Source organism: Sceloporus undulatus, chromosome 5, assembly GCF_019175285.1.
Source record: "Sceloporus undulatus isolate JIND9_A2432 ecotype Alabama chromosome 5, SceUnd_v1.1, whole genome shotgun sequence".
In the NCBI taxonomy this organism is placed as follows: Eukaryota; Metazoa; Chordata; class Lepidosauria; order Squamata; family Phrynosomatidae; genus Sceloporus; species Sceloporus undulatus.
Window position 1 is genome coordinate 84791551 of NC_056526.1, and position 16193 is coordinate 84807743.

The following is a 16193-nucleotide window of genomic DNA, read 5'->3' on the forward strand; positions in this document are numbered from 1 at the left end:
CATTAAAAATAGCTTGTGTAACTATTCAAGATACAGTTGGCCCTCCATTTTTGTGGGGAACCCGCTTCGAACCCCTCCCCCGCGAAACGGAGGCTTGTGCATATTGAAGTCCTATAGGCTTGAATGGGGTGCACATGCTGGGCTCGTGCCCCATTAAAAATAGCAGAGGTTGCCCCTCCGCAGATTTTCATGGTGAGGGATTTCAGATCTGCGAGTTAGGAGGGGCAATTGTATTTATTTTTACTTCATTTATAAGTGAAATAAATAATAAAAATGCTAGATATGCAACAGCTATTATCCATTGATCCCTCTCTTAGCTTCTTCATTTGCTTTTTCTTGGTGTTCTCTCCTGTTGACATGTGTAAGCTCATCTAGTCATCCATCACTGATTTCTTCTTCCCTATCAACTTTGTTTAAGCCTGGTATGTCCATATTTGCTATTTTGCAGAATTTTGAAAAAGAAAAATGAGTGAGTCTGAAGAAGAGGCTTCTGCTGCTTCTGGTGAGTCAGAAGAACCAGAACTGAAGTCTGAATCAGAATCAGAACCAGAACCAGAGAATCCTGATGATCCGATTTATGCTCTGGCTCCAACAATTAATATCCAGGATGAAAGTTCCATTGACGTGAATTCATGTCCTGCGTTTCAGTGCCTTGATGAGGTAGTGTACTAATAGCTTCCTTTTGGTCAGTAGGAAGGACATTTTAAAGTGCAGAAACATTTCTTTTGTTCGTTATGCTTTAATTGTATTGGCATGATTTCGTGATAATTTCTGTATGAAAACATAGTGACAAACTATATAGCCCAGTCCTTTCTTCCTAACACAAAGAATGCCTTTTACATAGACTCAGAATATCACAAATAGCAGATGACCTTTCCTTGTCAATATTCACAGGAAGTGGGAGGCCATTTTGCGATTGATTTACAGTGGAAGGAAATTTAAAACGAAACAAGAATTTAACAACCTATTGTGAAAATGGCATTGATTTATCACAACTACAGCTTAGATCAAAATACAGGAAGCTCCATTTCCTAGAGCTTGGAAACTGAAATAAAACTAATTGGAAAACTGTACACTGTGATTCAAGCAATTGGTATTCTGCAATTGACGTGTATAGGACCTTTAAAAAGTATTTTTTCCATTATTTCATTCTATCAGATACTTTTAAGAGAATTGCTAAGTCTCCCTTTCAAAGTTTTGTGTTAAAAGGAACCCCAGAAACCCCCAAATATAAAACCTGTATCAATATGGTAAAAAAAAAAATGAACAGTCTTTCAAATTGTACTGCTTCCATGTTGGTCTCTCTGAAAGAGAAACTGTGGACATAATCTTGGACATATAGAAGTGGCAGAGACTAAGGCCTGATACAGATAGGCCAAAATAAAGCTGCTTCGAGTCACTTTGGAGGTATGCTGTTTAAATGATACATGCGCCTTAAGAGTCCAGAAGCCGCACCAAATTTAATGACTGGAGTGCAGCTGTGGTGCAGCTTCCAAACTCTTAGGATGCATGCATCATTGAAACACCATACCTCCAAACTGACCTGAAGCAGCTTTATTTTGGCCTGTCTGTATAGGGCCTAAATGAACTTTTTATTCACCAAAAATATCATAGAATGAATACCACTGTAGAAGTGGTGACAGGTTCTACCTTCTCTGGCCAGTATATTTTTCTCAAGTTATGGGACAGATATCTTTAAGAACTTGCCAGTAATGTATTTAGAGCATAACATCCCTATGGTTTATTTAAATGTAATGTTTTTGTTGTGTGCAAGAGGTTTTGGAATTAATTATTTCATAAAATATCACTGATAGATATTCAATGTTTTCAAAATCTCATGAACAAATTTGCTCAGTATCTTTAAGAAGATAATAATGAGATAAGAAGAAGAAGAACCAGAGAATCAGGAAATATAGAAGAAAGCACGATTTAAAAAAGAATGGCAAACCTGAAAAGCGTTGGGCATTAAAAATACCCTATCTTTTGCAACACTTTCATATTTTGCTCCTGTGCTTCTGTGGATTGGTATTTCTGTCTTGTTCGGAGTCTTTAATTTTGTTGGAAATAAACACAGTGAAGCAAAACTGCTGTTTAGTCATACCTAAAGCCAGCCACACATATATATATATATATATATAGAGAGAGAGAGAGAGAGAGAGAGAGATGGAGAGATGGATGGCTTTGGGTGTGTGTACACACACATAAATGTAATAAACACATTGAAATCTATAGCAGTCTTTCCCAGATGCCAACACCTAGATGTTGTCGAACTTCATCTCCCAGAACAGCAAGCCTGTATTTCCAGTAGTGAGGGATTCTGGGAGTTGTAGTCCAAAAACATATGTAGGAGCCACCCATTTAGAGAAAGTTGAAGCTGATTTTAGAGTGACATGGAAATAAAATACATACAAGAAAGTATTATTTAAACCCAATCAGTATCCAGTGCACAGAAGCAAACTTAAATCAAAACTGGTAAGTTAGAGATGGGAAAAAAAAACAAGCCTGTGTTTTAAGTACTGAGCTTTAATGCTTGGGTGAAAGTCAGGAGGCTTGTGGTCATAAATGGCTGTTCTCCAAAGACACAGTGAGAAATTTCAGTCATGCCAACATTCTCAGACATCTCTGCTAAATTCACATTTCAGGTCAGGTATGCAAACAAAAGGCATACTGTCAATTTAGAAATAATCCATCTGTATAAAATAGACATGTGATATAAAATAATACTATTTTATTCATTCAAAACAGATATTACCATAACCTATGATAACACAATACCTGTAGTTATTAAAACACACAATTGATAGTTAATAAACATGGGATCAGAAGACTAATTTGAATAGAGGTTTGTGATGCAAATTGTCACACATACATCCACGAATTCCCATACGCTGCAATCTGTGGCTGGTAATGAACAAGGAGCTTGCTACATTATTGTCTTTATTGCTGGAACAAATTAATGTTGAGTTTTTAATTTATATCATAACCATGTGCTGGATGGATATCTATACCAGTGCTATTCAAAATGCTGCTCTGTGGCAAGTTTGCAAGGAACAGTTGTATCTAATGGGTATGAATATAGTGCCAATCCCAAGCACATTGTGGGGGAAAATAGCCGGTGTCTCACATCAGATAGCCTGAGAAGACACATTTGAGTCCTGACACAGTCTTGGTGATTCTGATTGATGACATTTATCGGAGGTAAAAACAAAGGGAATACTGTCTTGTTTCTTCTTCTTTTAGCAAATGTTGGTACCACTGGCCATGGAAAATTTTAACGTATTCTGGTGTGCATGCCCAACGTTGTATGCCCAACTATTCTTATGCTTTGCCCAATTAATAACATGATTATAATGCTGGGATAAATTTTAATGTATTAATTATTGACTTAATTTCTGTGCTGCATTACCATTTAATTATCCGAAGTGATGCAAAAAATGGAACAAACTAACTTCATTAACATGGATGTAAGATTAAAATGTAAGCCCAAATCTGTTATCCATTTTTGTTTCATACAGTGTTTACAGGATTTGAGTTACAATCCTGTTGAATTAGTCATGCATGTTGTGTTACCAGTTATTATTTATATATCAGTAAGAAGTTATGCTAGTGTTCGACATCTTATTTTAGAATGTGTAGTATGTTTGGAATATGTTGTATGCATGGGTTAGAGCTCGTTCTAACTCTCCCCCAAAACATGTACATCATCTTCTCCAATACAACACAATATTTTTCTACCACAATGTAGCATTATTTAGGGAACTGCTAAGAACTTCAAAAACTGGTAGAAAGAATGAGTAAAAATTGTTTAGCCCCATTCAGAATAGTACTTATTTCCAAAATGACCTCAGTCAGAATAAACTTTTCCATGTCATTTTAACAAGTTATAAGTGATCTGTTCCATGGATTTCATTACTTGATTGGATTAAAATGTTATTGTTGTTATATGTCAGCTTTGACTTACCGTGACCTATGAACGAGAGACCTCCAAGCAACCCTATTGAATGGTCCTGTTAATAATTGTCTGCTTGAAACGACTGGATTTTATTGATAAGATCTGAAATAGTTGCAAAGTTTTTGTAGCTTCTATCCTGAAAACAACAAATCATGGATATTTCACGAGTTCAATGTAAGATGTAATATTTGCAGGAAGTGTCATTATGACGTTGCTTTTTCTGTCTTTGAAAAACAACTGTGCTGTTGTTTCTCTATCAACAGCTATGTATTTCTCTCCTGTGATCATGCATGCTGTAAATGGTTCCATTCTTGAGTTTTTAATATCAAGTCCAAAGAACTAGCAGTGTTTCTATCCTCTCTTTCACCCTCTCTTTCATGCAGCCTGATTCCTTGCTCTTGGAAAACATTGGATAGAAGGAAGGAACTCTCCACTTTTTGCTACTGTTCCAGCAGCATGGTACAATCCTAGTGAATTTGTCCTCCTCCACTGGAGGGCAGGATGGCAGGGTTTACAGGGAGGTTTTCCATCCGCTAACTGACATCACTGAAATAATTACATCTATTGGATCAGACTGAATTCTGATACCATCACAGGGAAATGTAGTTGCTGTTGTCTATTACTGAAGGTTCCCCTGTTCCGAAGAGAGTGGTATGCCAGACAGAGGGAGCCATAGCTGCCTTCCCCCTATCATGGCATCTTCATGCTGGCGAGGTGGCACTAGTTCAGTGTGGCTTGTTCTGTCCATCCTGGCTCTCATCCTTCAAGGTGTTTGAGAACTTTCCCTGTCATCAATGTTCCAACAGAGATAGGCCTCACCTGTACCAGATTAGAGGTAATCCTATTCCTTCTCAGCGATTGCAGTTTGGGGAGATAATTGCATTGTTAATATACTTTTCAGAAGCTAGTTTTAATTCTTGGAGATTGTTTTTGTTCTTTGGTGGTACAAATATGCTGGAATTCTGACAAAGGTCATTTTGCAAGACATTAGTTTCCTAACTGTTGTAAAGCTGTCAACAGTGTAGTCAATACAAAATACGTAGCTGCGATCCAGTTTTTCCACATCTTTCTTTTACATGTGACTAAAAATTGCATGACATAAACATGTCTATATTAGGGTAGATTACTAGTAAGGGTTGAGGGATTTATAGGTTAAGAGATCCATATGTAAGATGAAACTACAGCACAACAAATTTGTGTTAATTATTGTGATAGTGAAAATGTGGCATATTATCTCTAATGTTCTCACTCCATGTGTCAGTTTCCATGTGTAGTTATAGCAGAGGGGAAATTGCATATTAAGATGTCTTATACTGACTTCCCATAGAGCTCAAAGTGAGGTCTATGAAGAGACACACCTCTCACATTGGACTACTTTATGGCACTAAAACAGAATAATAATAAATGTGTCAGTTCATTTAATAATAATAATAATAATAATAATAATAATAATAATAATAATTTTTTATTTCTTTTGTGCCTCTCCTCAAGGCTCGATGCAAAGTACAGCATGCTAAAATACAAAAACAAAACAAAACAATTAAAAACACATGAATGCACAGTTAAAATAAATAGTATACAAACTATTAAAATCCGCTCATAACAGTACATATACAATTAAAAAGTCATGATTGACTGGGTAGACCTGCCAGAAGAGATACATGGATTTTTTATACACGGATTTAAGCATCCATGGTTTGAAATTGTTTAAAAAAAAGTATAAATTTCAAATATCAAACCTTGATTTTCCATTTTTTATAAGGGACACCATTTTGCCATGTCATTATATTTAATGGGACTTGAGCATACATGGATTTTGTTATACAGGGGGAGATCTTGGAACCAAACCCCAGCTTATAACAAGGGCCCACTGTATATGTTTAATGCTGTTTTTAAAACAGCATTTTCAGCTGTTGCACCTCCTCTGGCAGGTCATTTCACAGTCTGGGGCAGCAGATGAAAAGGTCCTTTAGGAAACCATTGCAGTCTAGTCCTGTCTGGTTGGAGCAAACTTTTCCCAGAGGACCTGTGTGTACAGGGTGGATTGTCCAGAAGAAGGTAATTCTGTAAATAACCTGGGCTCAAACTATATAGGGCTTTAAAGGTAATAACCAACATTTTGTACTTTGCCTGGAAACTAATTGGCAGCCAGTGGAGTGATTTTGAGGTCAGTGTAGTGTGACCACTCCTAGATATACCCATAATCAGACTGGCTGCCATATTCTAATCCAGTTGGAGCTTCTGGATTTGTTATAAAGGTAGTCCAATGTATAGCACATCACAGAAGCCCAGCCTTGAGAGTCCCAGCATGTGCACTACCATCTTTTGGTCTTTTGATTCTATGAAGGGGTGCAGTTGGCATATCAGCTTCAGCTGATAGCAGGCAGTGTTGATTGTTTCAGCTATCTGAGCTGACATTTGGAGGGACAGAACACTTTAAGGGGAGTGTAATCCCACCCAGAACTGGTTGACATACCTCTAGTCTAGCCCCAGATTAGGACCCTTGGTAATAAACCCCTTTATCTTGTCTGGATTCAGTTTTAATTAGTTTTTCTTCATCCAGCCTATTACCTCTTCCAAGCATTCATTTATAGGAGACACACTGTCCTTAGCTGAAACTGTTTTTGATGGCATAGAGTAGTATATTTGTGTGTCATCAACATATTGATAGCATCCCTCCCCATGCCCCTGGATGATCTCTCCCAGTGGTTTTATGTATATGCTGCATAACTTTTGGGCATTTAAAGCAGACTTATTAAGATACATAGACAACCAGTGCATGATTGACTTAGCCCTGATTGATTTAACTGAGAAATTTCTCCTATATTGCAGCTGGATATGATACAACTGCCTACTTTTCATAGAGCACCCCTGTTCTTTAGACTATGTTCATGGTATACAGATGTTAGGTGAATTCCAGAGGCCTGCATATAAAACACTTGATAGGCTTTGAAAGTCCTATTTATCTCTTATCAAACCAGTCATGGCCTCAGATGTGGTGCTAGAAGTCAAAACAGGAAGTTGAGGAAATTCTAGTACACCAGCAAAGCTGGTACTTTACACATTTTGAGATAGAATAGAGATGAGCTCTACAGCAAATTGGCCAAACTGACATTTATATATCAGCTACAGCATTCTTCTCAGGGCTATGTGTCTTCTGTAGAACAGATAGATTTGGTCTGTCATCTTCAAAATTTAAGACAATAACAACCAATGCCTTTAAAAAAATATTTCTATTTTACGTTATCTCTCTGGTAAAAATGGACTTGTTTCATAGTATTCAGAAGATTTAAGGTTTTTTTTATTACTGGACATTGGGAGTCTTTCCTCTCAAGCTGATTATTACTGCAATGCTGCTGTAAAAGATACTTGATTCTGGAAGCTGATAAATTATAAGTTAAAGGCCCAGTCCAGACGATGGGAAAAGACACCCTCATCACATCTGAGGGGCAGTGCTTCTAGACGCCCCTCACCCCTCGCACGTGACGAGGGCGTCAAAATGGTAGCACCCTGTACAGATGGGTGGCGCCATTATGATGTGCCGGACGCATAGCGTCCGCATGTCACGGCACCATTATGACGTGTGTGCGCCATTGGCACACTGCGATGTGGTAATGGCGTCGCAAGAAGAACCCGCTTTTCACGGGTTCTTTTTGGCCCATGGGGAAGCCCCGTGGTCTGGAAGCTGCAGCTTCCCCGCAGACCAAAACTAGGTGCTGGGAAACCGTCCTTTTTGGACGGTCTGTCCCGCACCAAAAATTGTTTTCCTGCAATGGTTCCATCTCTCTGTTGTCAAAAGGCGTACCATTTTAGCATATATTAGCACCATCACTTCTCACACTTTTGTTTTGCCCATTTCAGAATGCTAAATTTATATTCAAGCATAGACAATATATGAATAAGCAATCTAATCAAGACAACTGTTCTCTTGATAAACTGTGTTTTTAATGGCAGGGTGTGCAACTTTTGGCATTCCAGATGTTGGACAACAACTTTCATCAGACATAGTCAGCATAGCCAATGATGAAGGATTGTGGGAGTTGCAATTCAACAGTTCCTCAACCTTGTATTAAAGTCTCCTTCATATCCATTTGTATTAATGTCTTATTTTACTTCAAAGATAGGTTTCTAATCTGCTGTAGGCATCACATCAGAAGTTATCACAATTTCTTTTGGTAATTGCAGGACATTCTGGATCTCTGTGGCTCTCTAGTATTTTTCCCCAGTCGCTTTGGGGATATGGACTAGAGTAGCTGTCTCCATATTCATATTGACAGCTACACCTTCATTATACTGCATATTCCACATTCTGAGCATCTACTAGCAGAATCTGTGATAAACATGAACATCCACATTGATGGTCAAATTTTCACCACTGTGTGGGATTTCCTGGCTTACCAGTTAGTTGGGGCAGAAATTGCTGTTGCTGTTCATATCCTTGTGGGTGGACATGAAGGCAACATCTGTCTTTCCTTTTCATGCTAATACAACTAAATCTTTAATGTTGTTCCAAAAACTTTTCAGACAAAAAAAAATTTAGAATGTGGTGTTGTGTGTGGATAAGCAGAAGCCTGTACTTTTGCTATGTTGATATTTATTTATTCTTTTATGCTAGTGATTAGAACTACAGAAATCATAATTTATATTATGATGTTAAAAAACACTATGCAAAAAGATTTTATTATATCACAAAATGCAATTCAGCACAGTACAGTGTGATGCATCTAATATTTTGTAGTGCTTAGTGGGTTGAACATGGACTGAGAGATCCATAGTTAAATCTCTGTTCAGCCATAGAAGTCAGTGGAAGATCTTGGATTAACCGCTATTACTCAATCTAAGATACTTTGTGGGGTTGGTATAGGGTTAACACATGAGCTTCCTGGGGGGAAAGTGGGATAGAAATGTCACAGTTAAGTAGAAGGACGTGGTAATAACTTGCCCTGAGATTTCCATAGTTCTTGGAAGTAGCCCACTTAAGGTCAGTGAGAAAGTCGCAGAATAAATGCCTTGAAGCCCACACATCTGTGCAATTCAGATGATGCTGTTATAAAGGTCAAGATGGAATATAGGAGGGGGGATTCAATTCTCAAAGTTAAGCTATTCAAAACATTTATTCATTAAAAATAATGGTGGCACTTGTGTTATTTCCAACAAAGACAGGATGGCGAACACGTGGCCTATTATCAGATAATTCTGATAATTCTCAACCTATTTTTAGAAATCTGAAGTTTTAAAACAAAGTCTTTCCTGATTTGTACATGTTGCTCATCTATGTTTATCCAGACATTTCACTGCTGTAACTTTTATTAGACTCACCCAATCTATGGAGAACATAATTTGCTATCATTAATCTAAAACATACTGTTTTAGGCGTGACTGACTTCTTTACTGCAAATAATTTTATCTATTCTTAACTTCCTTTGCACTATGACAGATGGATACAAGGAATTCTCCATATAAGCAGCAGCTCACATGTAATAAGCAGGAAATTATTTGCAGCTTTGCATTTTAAGGAAAACTCTGCTGAGATTATAAAATAGCTCAGCATCTCTTGCTAATCTCTCTGTTGAATATCTCTCTTCTGGATGTAATAGGTATTCTTAATGCAGTACTATGCATTCGAAACTAACAATGTTTTGTGGATATGATACATGAAAGTGCCTTACGTGAAGCCTTTGTACAAGTCCCAAATGGAGGATAATGAATGTACATGGAGAATCAGGTACTTTCCCCTCCACATTTGCAGTTTTTGGAATATTTGAAAACAAGGTCAGTGGGTACAGGTTTTGTTATACTGTAATTGGGAATCTGAAAATCAGGGTTCCCACTAATTTGGAAAGAAACCTGTTTCCATTGCCATGAATGGGAGGCAGAAACTTTCAGATATTGCCATCAAGACGGCAGTGGAGTTTGCTGCTGAAATCTCTACTCCCCTATCCCACATGTTGATAATGACCAATTTTTAATGTCTTGGAAATGCTGTTGAATCATATTATTGGTCCATCTAGTACATTATATTAACTCTACTGAAATCTGACTGTCTATTTTAGGGGAAAGTAACGTGTTGCCCTCCAGACATGGTTAAATGCAGCTCCCAGCAGCCTGAAGTATGCTAGCTAGTTATAAGGATTGTTAGCAGTTGCGAAGTAGCAACATCTACAGGGCTGCAAATTATCCACCCTGAAGTCCTCTGATCTCCCCCAAGGCCTTGGATAGAGAAATCTTCCATTTTGTTATTGGATTTCTATCTGGAGCTGCCCAGAATATAGTAGGGGACCTTCAGCATACAGGACAAGTGCTCTCAGCACTGAGCTGTGGACTGTTGCCAAATTTGCTCAATATCCAACTGCTGCCTTCAACAGTACTTTAACTGGAAGCTTTATAGAGTTGACATAGAGCCTCTCCCTGTGTTGCTGTGATGATTCTTACTTTTTCTTCTTAGCAGTTTTCTGCTTTTTAAAAAATTCCAACACATGCCAAAAGACCAGAGTGTGCTTGGATGAGCACTTTTGAACTGGCAAGCTTATAATTTGGACTGTGTAAAAATCACTTGGGAATTTGCAGGAAGACCTGCTGTAATTGTTCTTTGTAAACAGTCTTCAGACTAGCAGCTTTAGGTTCAAAAGGTGAGAGAGATGTTCATAACTGAAAACCAGTCTTTGTGACAAAAATAGGACATAACATCAATATCAGTAGTTGTTGAACATCTTGATCTAGTATAACAAAACCAATAGTTAAATGTCCAGGTTTTTGTTTTGACTCAATGGCAATATGGACAAAATGTAGATCGATCATCCAGCATTTTCTTGTTGGTTATAATAAGATTTATCAAATTTTTACTAACTCGGGAATAATTTTATTATCTCTTCAGACAAGAAAAAAGTCTCTGAACGTCCCAGGTTTTGTTCCTGTACAAACTAATTTTATTTTGACTGTCTCCATGATGTCTTTCCCACCCACCCTGAAGTATTCCTAGGGAACTCCTGGCATTACCAAAGACTGTTAATTCCCACTTCCCAGGTCAATTTAAATTAACTCAGTATTTCCCAAAATAAAATGTACCTATCCATGGCTGTCTGTTTGTGTTATACAGAAATTAGCTAAGATGGCTGCCACCAAGAAACTGAGGCGCAGTACAGAGTGCCAAAAAGAGGTGCTTCCCCGGCACCTCTCTTTGCTCTGCAGGAGTGCCCAGAAGCGGCTCCTTTTTGCGGTGCTACTGCAACACCACAAAGCACCAGAGATGGTGCGGTGACATCGCAGCTGTGCCACACCGTTTGGACATGGCGCAGCTGGGACGTCATCACTGCACGGCCCGTTTGTATGGCGCTGCACAACTGCGGCACATCCATGACACAAAGGAATGTTGTGTTTAGATTCGGATCCCATCTCCCAAGATATCTTATTATGTATGTATATGTAAATATAGATATTCCAAAATCCAATAGATCAGAAATCCCAAACATCTCAGGTCCCAAGCATTTTGGATAAAGGAGACTCAATCTGTAATACAATTGTAGGAAATGCATCAGGGTCAAGTTATTAGGAAAGCTAATCTGGAAGGCATGGTGTATTGATTTGATGACTGTGGTTCAAATCCTTTTTTGGCCATGGAAACCCACTGGTAACGCTGGGCAGGTCACAGCCTCAGAGGGAGGCAAAGGCAAACCCCCTCTGAGCAAATCTTGCCAGGAAACCCCTGTGACAGGGATGGCTTAATTTAGGGCCTGAAGGAAAATTTCATCTGGTGGGACAATTCTTATTGGAGTGGACAACACCTTCATTTTGCCTTGTGGGGCATTGGGAGTTGCTTTTAAAATTTCTCTTTTGATTACATTCTGAACTGGTTTCTATTGTATTTTACTGAATAATATATAGTACTGTATAATATTATTTGGCGACTGTGAGCGACTGTGAATGAGTTCTGATGCCTCACAAAACTTCATATTCCAGGATTCTGTAGGTTTGAGCCATGGCAGTTAAAGTGGTGTCAAACTGCATTATTTCTGCAGTGTAGATGCCTCTTCAGAGGGTGTAGGCGCAGCCTCAGATACAATGGTAACAACATCCATGCTATTCTCCATTCCATTCTCAGTAATGGTGTGTCCCAGATCTAATATTTTAATCAATGAGTTATGTAATAATAGCTCAGCTAATTAAGCTAATTCACTTATTCGTGTTCATGGTAACTTATCCATTTCTAGCATTTATCATCATTGAATTTTCAAACCTTTCTAAGGTCTCTAAACTCCCAATCTTGAGTCATCAGTAACCCAACTTTGGTTAGTGTGAGTCTCTGTAGAAGGGCTTCTCTAGATTATTGCAAAGCATAATTGCACAATTTATTGCAGTATTCTTTACTAATTGACATCTCTAATGTTGTGGTTATGTGGGGTAACAAAGCACTTCAAAAGGCAGGAGAATGCAAAGAGAAGACTGCAAAATCAGAATTCAGAAACAAATAATATTTTGTGTCATGTAATGTAAACAATAATTAAGAAGAAATAAAACTTTATTTATAGCAGTAGTGTATACTGACTTTTGGCAGTGTGTACTGGAGTGAATAGAGCTGGAGTCCAAAACATCTGGAGAAATATCAAAGTTAAATCATAGGTTTTGATGGCTAACTGGAATGGAAATAGTTTGAAGAGAGGAGAAGTCTAACTGGAGGGGCTTTTCCTTCAGGGTTGCTTAGGTGGCTCTGCTTCCTACCTCATCTTCTGATGGAATAGCTCTTAATATTGCGGCTCTTGACATTTACTTGGGTACAAAATGAAACCAACATCAATTTACAGCGCTTCATAAATAAAGGATAATAATAATAATAATAATAATAATAATAATAATAATAATAATAATAATGTCCTCCTTTAAAATGTATAATATAGACAGTAGTAGTAACATTTTACTTCCAACAAAAGAAGAACGATAATAGTTCTGAGATCAAAGAAGCTGTACCACTTTATTCTGAGACAAATCAATCATTTTTTTTAAAAGTGTCAAATACAGAACACTGAAAAATATGAAAACTAGTTGAAAAATAGAAAGCATATTTTAACAAGACTCATAACTTAAGAAGTACAACATGAGAAACAAAAAGAGTACTTTGGGCCTGAACAGACAGGCCAAAGTAAAGCTACTTTGGGTCACTTTGGAGGTATGCTGTTTAAATGATGTGTACGTCCTAAGAGGCCGGAAGCTGCGCCAAAGCCACATTCCAGTCCTAAGGACTGGAGCAGAGCTTTAGTGCAGCTTCTGGCCTCTTAAGATGAGTGTGTCATTTAAACAGCATACCTCCAAAGTGACCCAAAGCAGGTTTATTTTGGCCTGTCTGTTCAGGCCCTCAATTACACAAATAGTTTAAAAGACTTTGTATTACAGTAAAAAAAAAAGCAAACCCGAAACAGTAGGCAATAAATCTAAGAATAATTCATAGATATAAACCACCTCCAATCAATTGTTGCCAGGAACCTGGGTAGATAACACAATTTTAATTGATGGCTATTAATGATAGTGATATGATCATCTTAATTAATGTGCCAGTATAATATCAAAGAAAAGGTCCCATCCTCATATCAGTTCTGAAGTCAAGGTAATCTAGAACAGGCCTTCATCCAAATATCTTACATGCAGGATCATACGAGAACATACTGTCCTTCAAATACTGCATCCCAGGCTTTTATAAGTAAAATCCTAGCATTTGGAATTGCATCTCCCCTTGAAAAAAGTGTGCCTATCTCTAAACACAATACATTATACCAATATAATATAAACCAGTAAAAAAAAGTTCCAAATTATAGTTGCAGCTTATTTTCCATCTATTTCTGTACTATTGGGAGAAAATCTTCTAGTGCACATCAGAAAGAGATATTACATTCAATTACATTCAGTTATACAATAAAAGGATTTTCTCTTCTAGAAAGCTTATCAGTGATTGCCATTGATGTATGAAAAATCAGAGGACATTTTGACACAAAGATTATACATTATCTCTCATTATTAGAATGTATTTCCTTTCCCACTTAGGAAATGTTTAAATGGAAGAAAAATAGTGAAGTTATTAAGTAAAGCATCTTGAATAACACATATATACATATATATCAAAGTACTGTAGTTTTGGCAGTTAGAGGCAATGTAAATTCTAAATGTGAACATTTAAAAATAATCTTGTACTTTAAATATACATTTTATATTTTCTTTGAGTTATACTTTCTCTCTTTTTTCCATTCATAATTACATCACATTATAAATAAGTGTCCCCTACAAGTTTATCCTATTGCTGACCATTATTTTTTTTTAAAATAAAAGTGCATGAAGAAATATATATATATATATATATACTTATTGGCCTTCATCTTTAAAAATTGCTGTGTAGATCAAAATTACCTCGAATAAGGTTTTCATGATTTTAAAATCACTTAGCTCTGAGATATAAAGAATTCTTCTAACTTGGGAAGTCTTTTGAGGTCTTAGTAGTAGAACAAGGACTTGTAACTATATTATAGTTTAGAAACTGTCTGAAACCACACAGGTTTTATGACTTAAGGGTTTTCTCATCAGTATTGTAAACTCCTTTGTGTGTTAAAATAATGAAATCCTTTTGCTTTAAAATTAGTAAAATCAAATGAAAAGTGGTCCGTATTGTGTACCTGTTTTTGCTGTTGCTTGATCATTATTCTTAAGAGAGGATGGAAAGGAATGACTACAGTGTAGAAATTTCAGATTGGGAATAGCTGGTCTTTAGGTTCTAAGTATAAGTATATAGTTGACACACTGGATGCCTTTAGAGCCCTTATGATAAACTTCTTTATAAAAGTGTGTTTTTATTTTTAAGTTCTAGGCTCAGATGGAATCAGTCCTAAATCTCCCAGAGGTGAGAGGGTCTAAGGATATACCAGTATAGTAGTACTATACAGTATCATTGTTGAAGTAAAATCCCCCAGTTCTTTGCATTGGCACAAGAGTTGTTTTGAAAGTGGCTGCTGTCTTTTATTGTCGTAGTATCATTTCAGCTGGGGGAATCCAAACTGGTTACTTCAAATCAGTGGTCCCCAAACTGTGCTCTTGAAAGGATTTTGGACTTCAGCTCTTAGAATCCCAGACTATTGGCCAATGTGGCTGAGGCTTCTGGGAATTGAAGTCCAAAATCCCTTAAAGAGCACAGTTTGGGGACCACTGCTTTAAATCATCAGATTCCTATTGTTGCGATGTATAGTTCAGATATCTCCAACTTCATTTCATTTCATAATGTTTAATTTTGCCTTACCCTTACAAAGTTCCTCTCATCTCTGCTTGTTCCTCTGCCAGCAATTCAACCCCATCACTGGTTAGGTTTTAATGGTGGTTAGACTTTTGCTGGCCCTGATAGTCCTACTCCTTTCCCAAACTTACCATCCATTTTCAGTCACAATTCTGTGCCCTTCTCACCCTTATCTCCCCATATCTGCAAGAAGAAATACTGCTTTCCATACACTGCTATGAGAGATAGTGGGTGCCTCTACGTTAGAAAACATCATTCTTACTTGTGTAATATCTTCCAAAATCTGCTTCCAGTGGCATGCACATTGAACTGAAATACCCCATCCCTTCATAACCTCTGTGGTGTGGCTATATGTACAGTGATGGAGGGTAGAAAATAGGAATAGTTTATACTGTATATCTTTTGAAGGAAATGCTGTATTGATTGGTGGTTACTTGTAAATAGCTAAGACTTTTTGGAGAGCTGGCATGACAAGGTGAGAGGGAGCAGGAGGAGAGATCAATCACTCAACCAAGTCTTTCTGAGGATGAAAAGGAAGAGGTGGAAATGACGTTTGAAGGCTCCAGAGGCTTCCTCAACACAAGCATTTTGCTGTATTTAAATATTTAATCTTGTCTTGCTGGCTATCACAGAGAACTGCATCTTGCCATTGGAAAATTGCTGTTAAGAAGCAAGACTACACACATATATAACTACAAAATGTGACAGAAATTTAGCAGAGCTCAGATTAAAATGTTTGAGATGTTTTTTTTACTATACAGTTCATGTTAAAGAAAATTTCTTTCCTTTGTATACAAGGGCAGTCAGAGTGTGGCTGGGCATACCTTGCGCTCATTCTGGAGCTGAGAGGATGGAGGTGCTCCCTTGAGCACTCTCTGCTGTTGTGCATCTGGAGGGAAGAGCAGTGTAGGAGGAGGTACAGGTTATTTCCTTCCACAGTATGCAGTGTGTGTGTGTGTGTGTAGGTTGTAAGCAGGG

The 16193-nt window shown here is 37.5% G+C and overlaps 2 protein-coding genes across 5 annotated transcripts in view; one reads left to right on the forward strand and one right to left on the reverse strand.

Annotated features, from left to right (window-relative positions):
- Nucleotides 1–16193, reverse strand: part of ARMC10 (armadillo repeat containing 10) — a 310309-nt gene that overhangs the window by 160745 nt on the left and 133371 nt on the right. The gene's annotated exons all lie outside the window — the stretch shown is intronic.
- The window catches only part of CCDC146 (coiled-coil domain containing 146), a 76530-nt gene that overhangs the window by 4596 nt on the left and 55741 nt on the right, over nucleotides 1–16193 (forward strand). For all 3 annotated transcript variants that reach the window (XM_042468664.1, XM_042468665.1, XM_042468666.1), the window contains one exon: nucleotides 449–660. In XM_042468664.1, the coding sequence (XP_042324598.1) occupies nucleotides 466–660 (195 nt within the window). In that variant the 5' untranslated portion in view covers nucleotides 449–465. The remainder of the gene's footprint in view (nucleotides 1–448; nucleotides 661–16193) is intronic.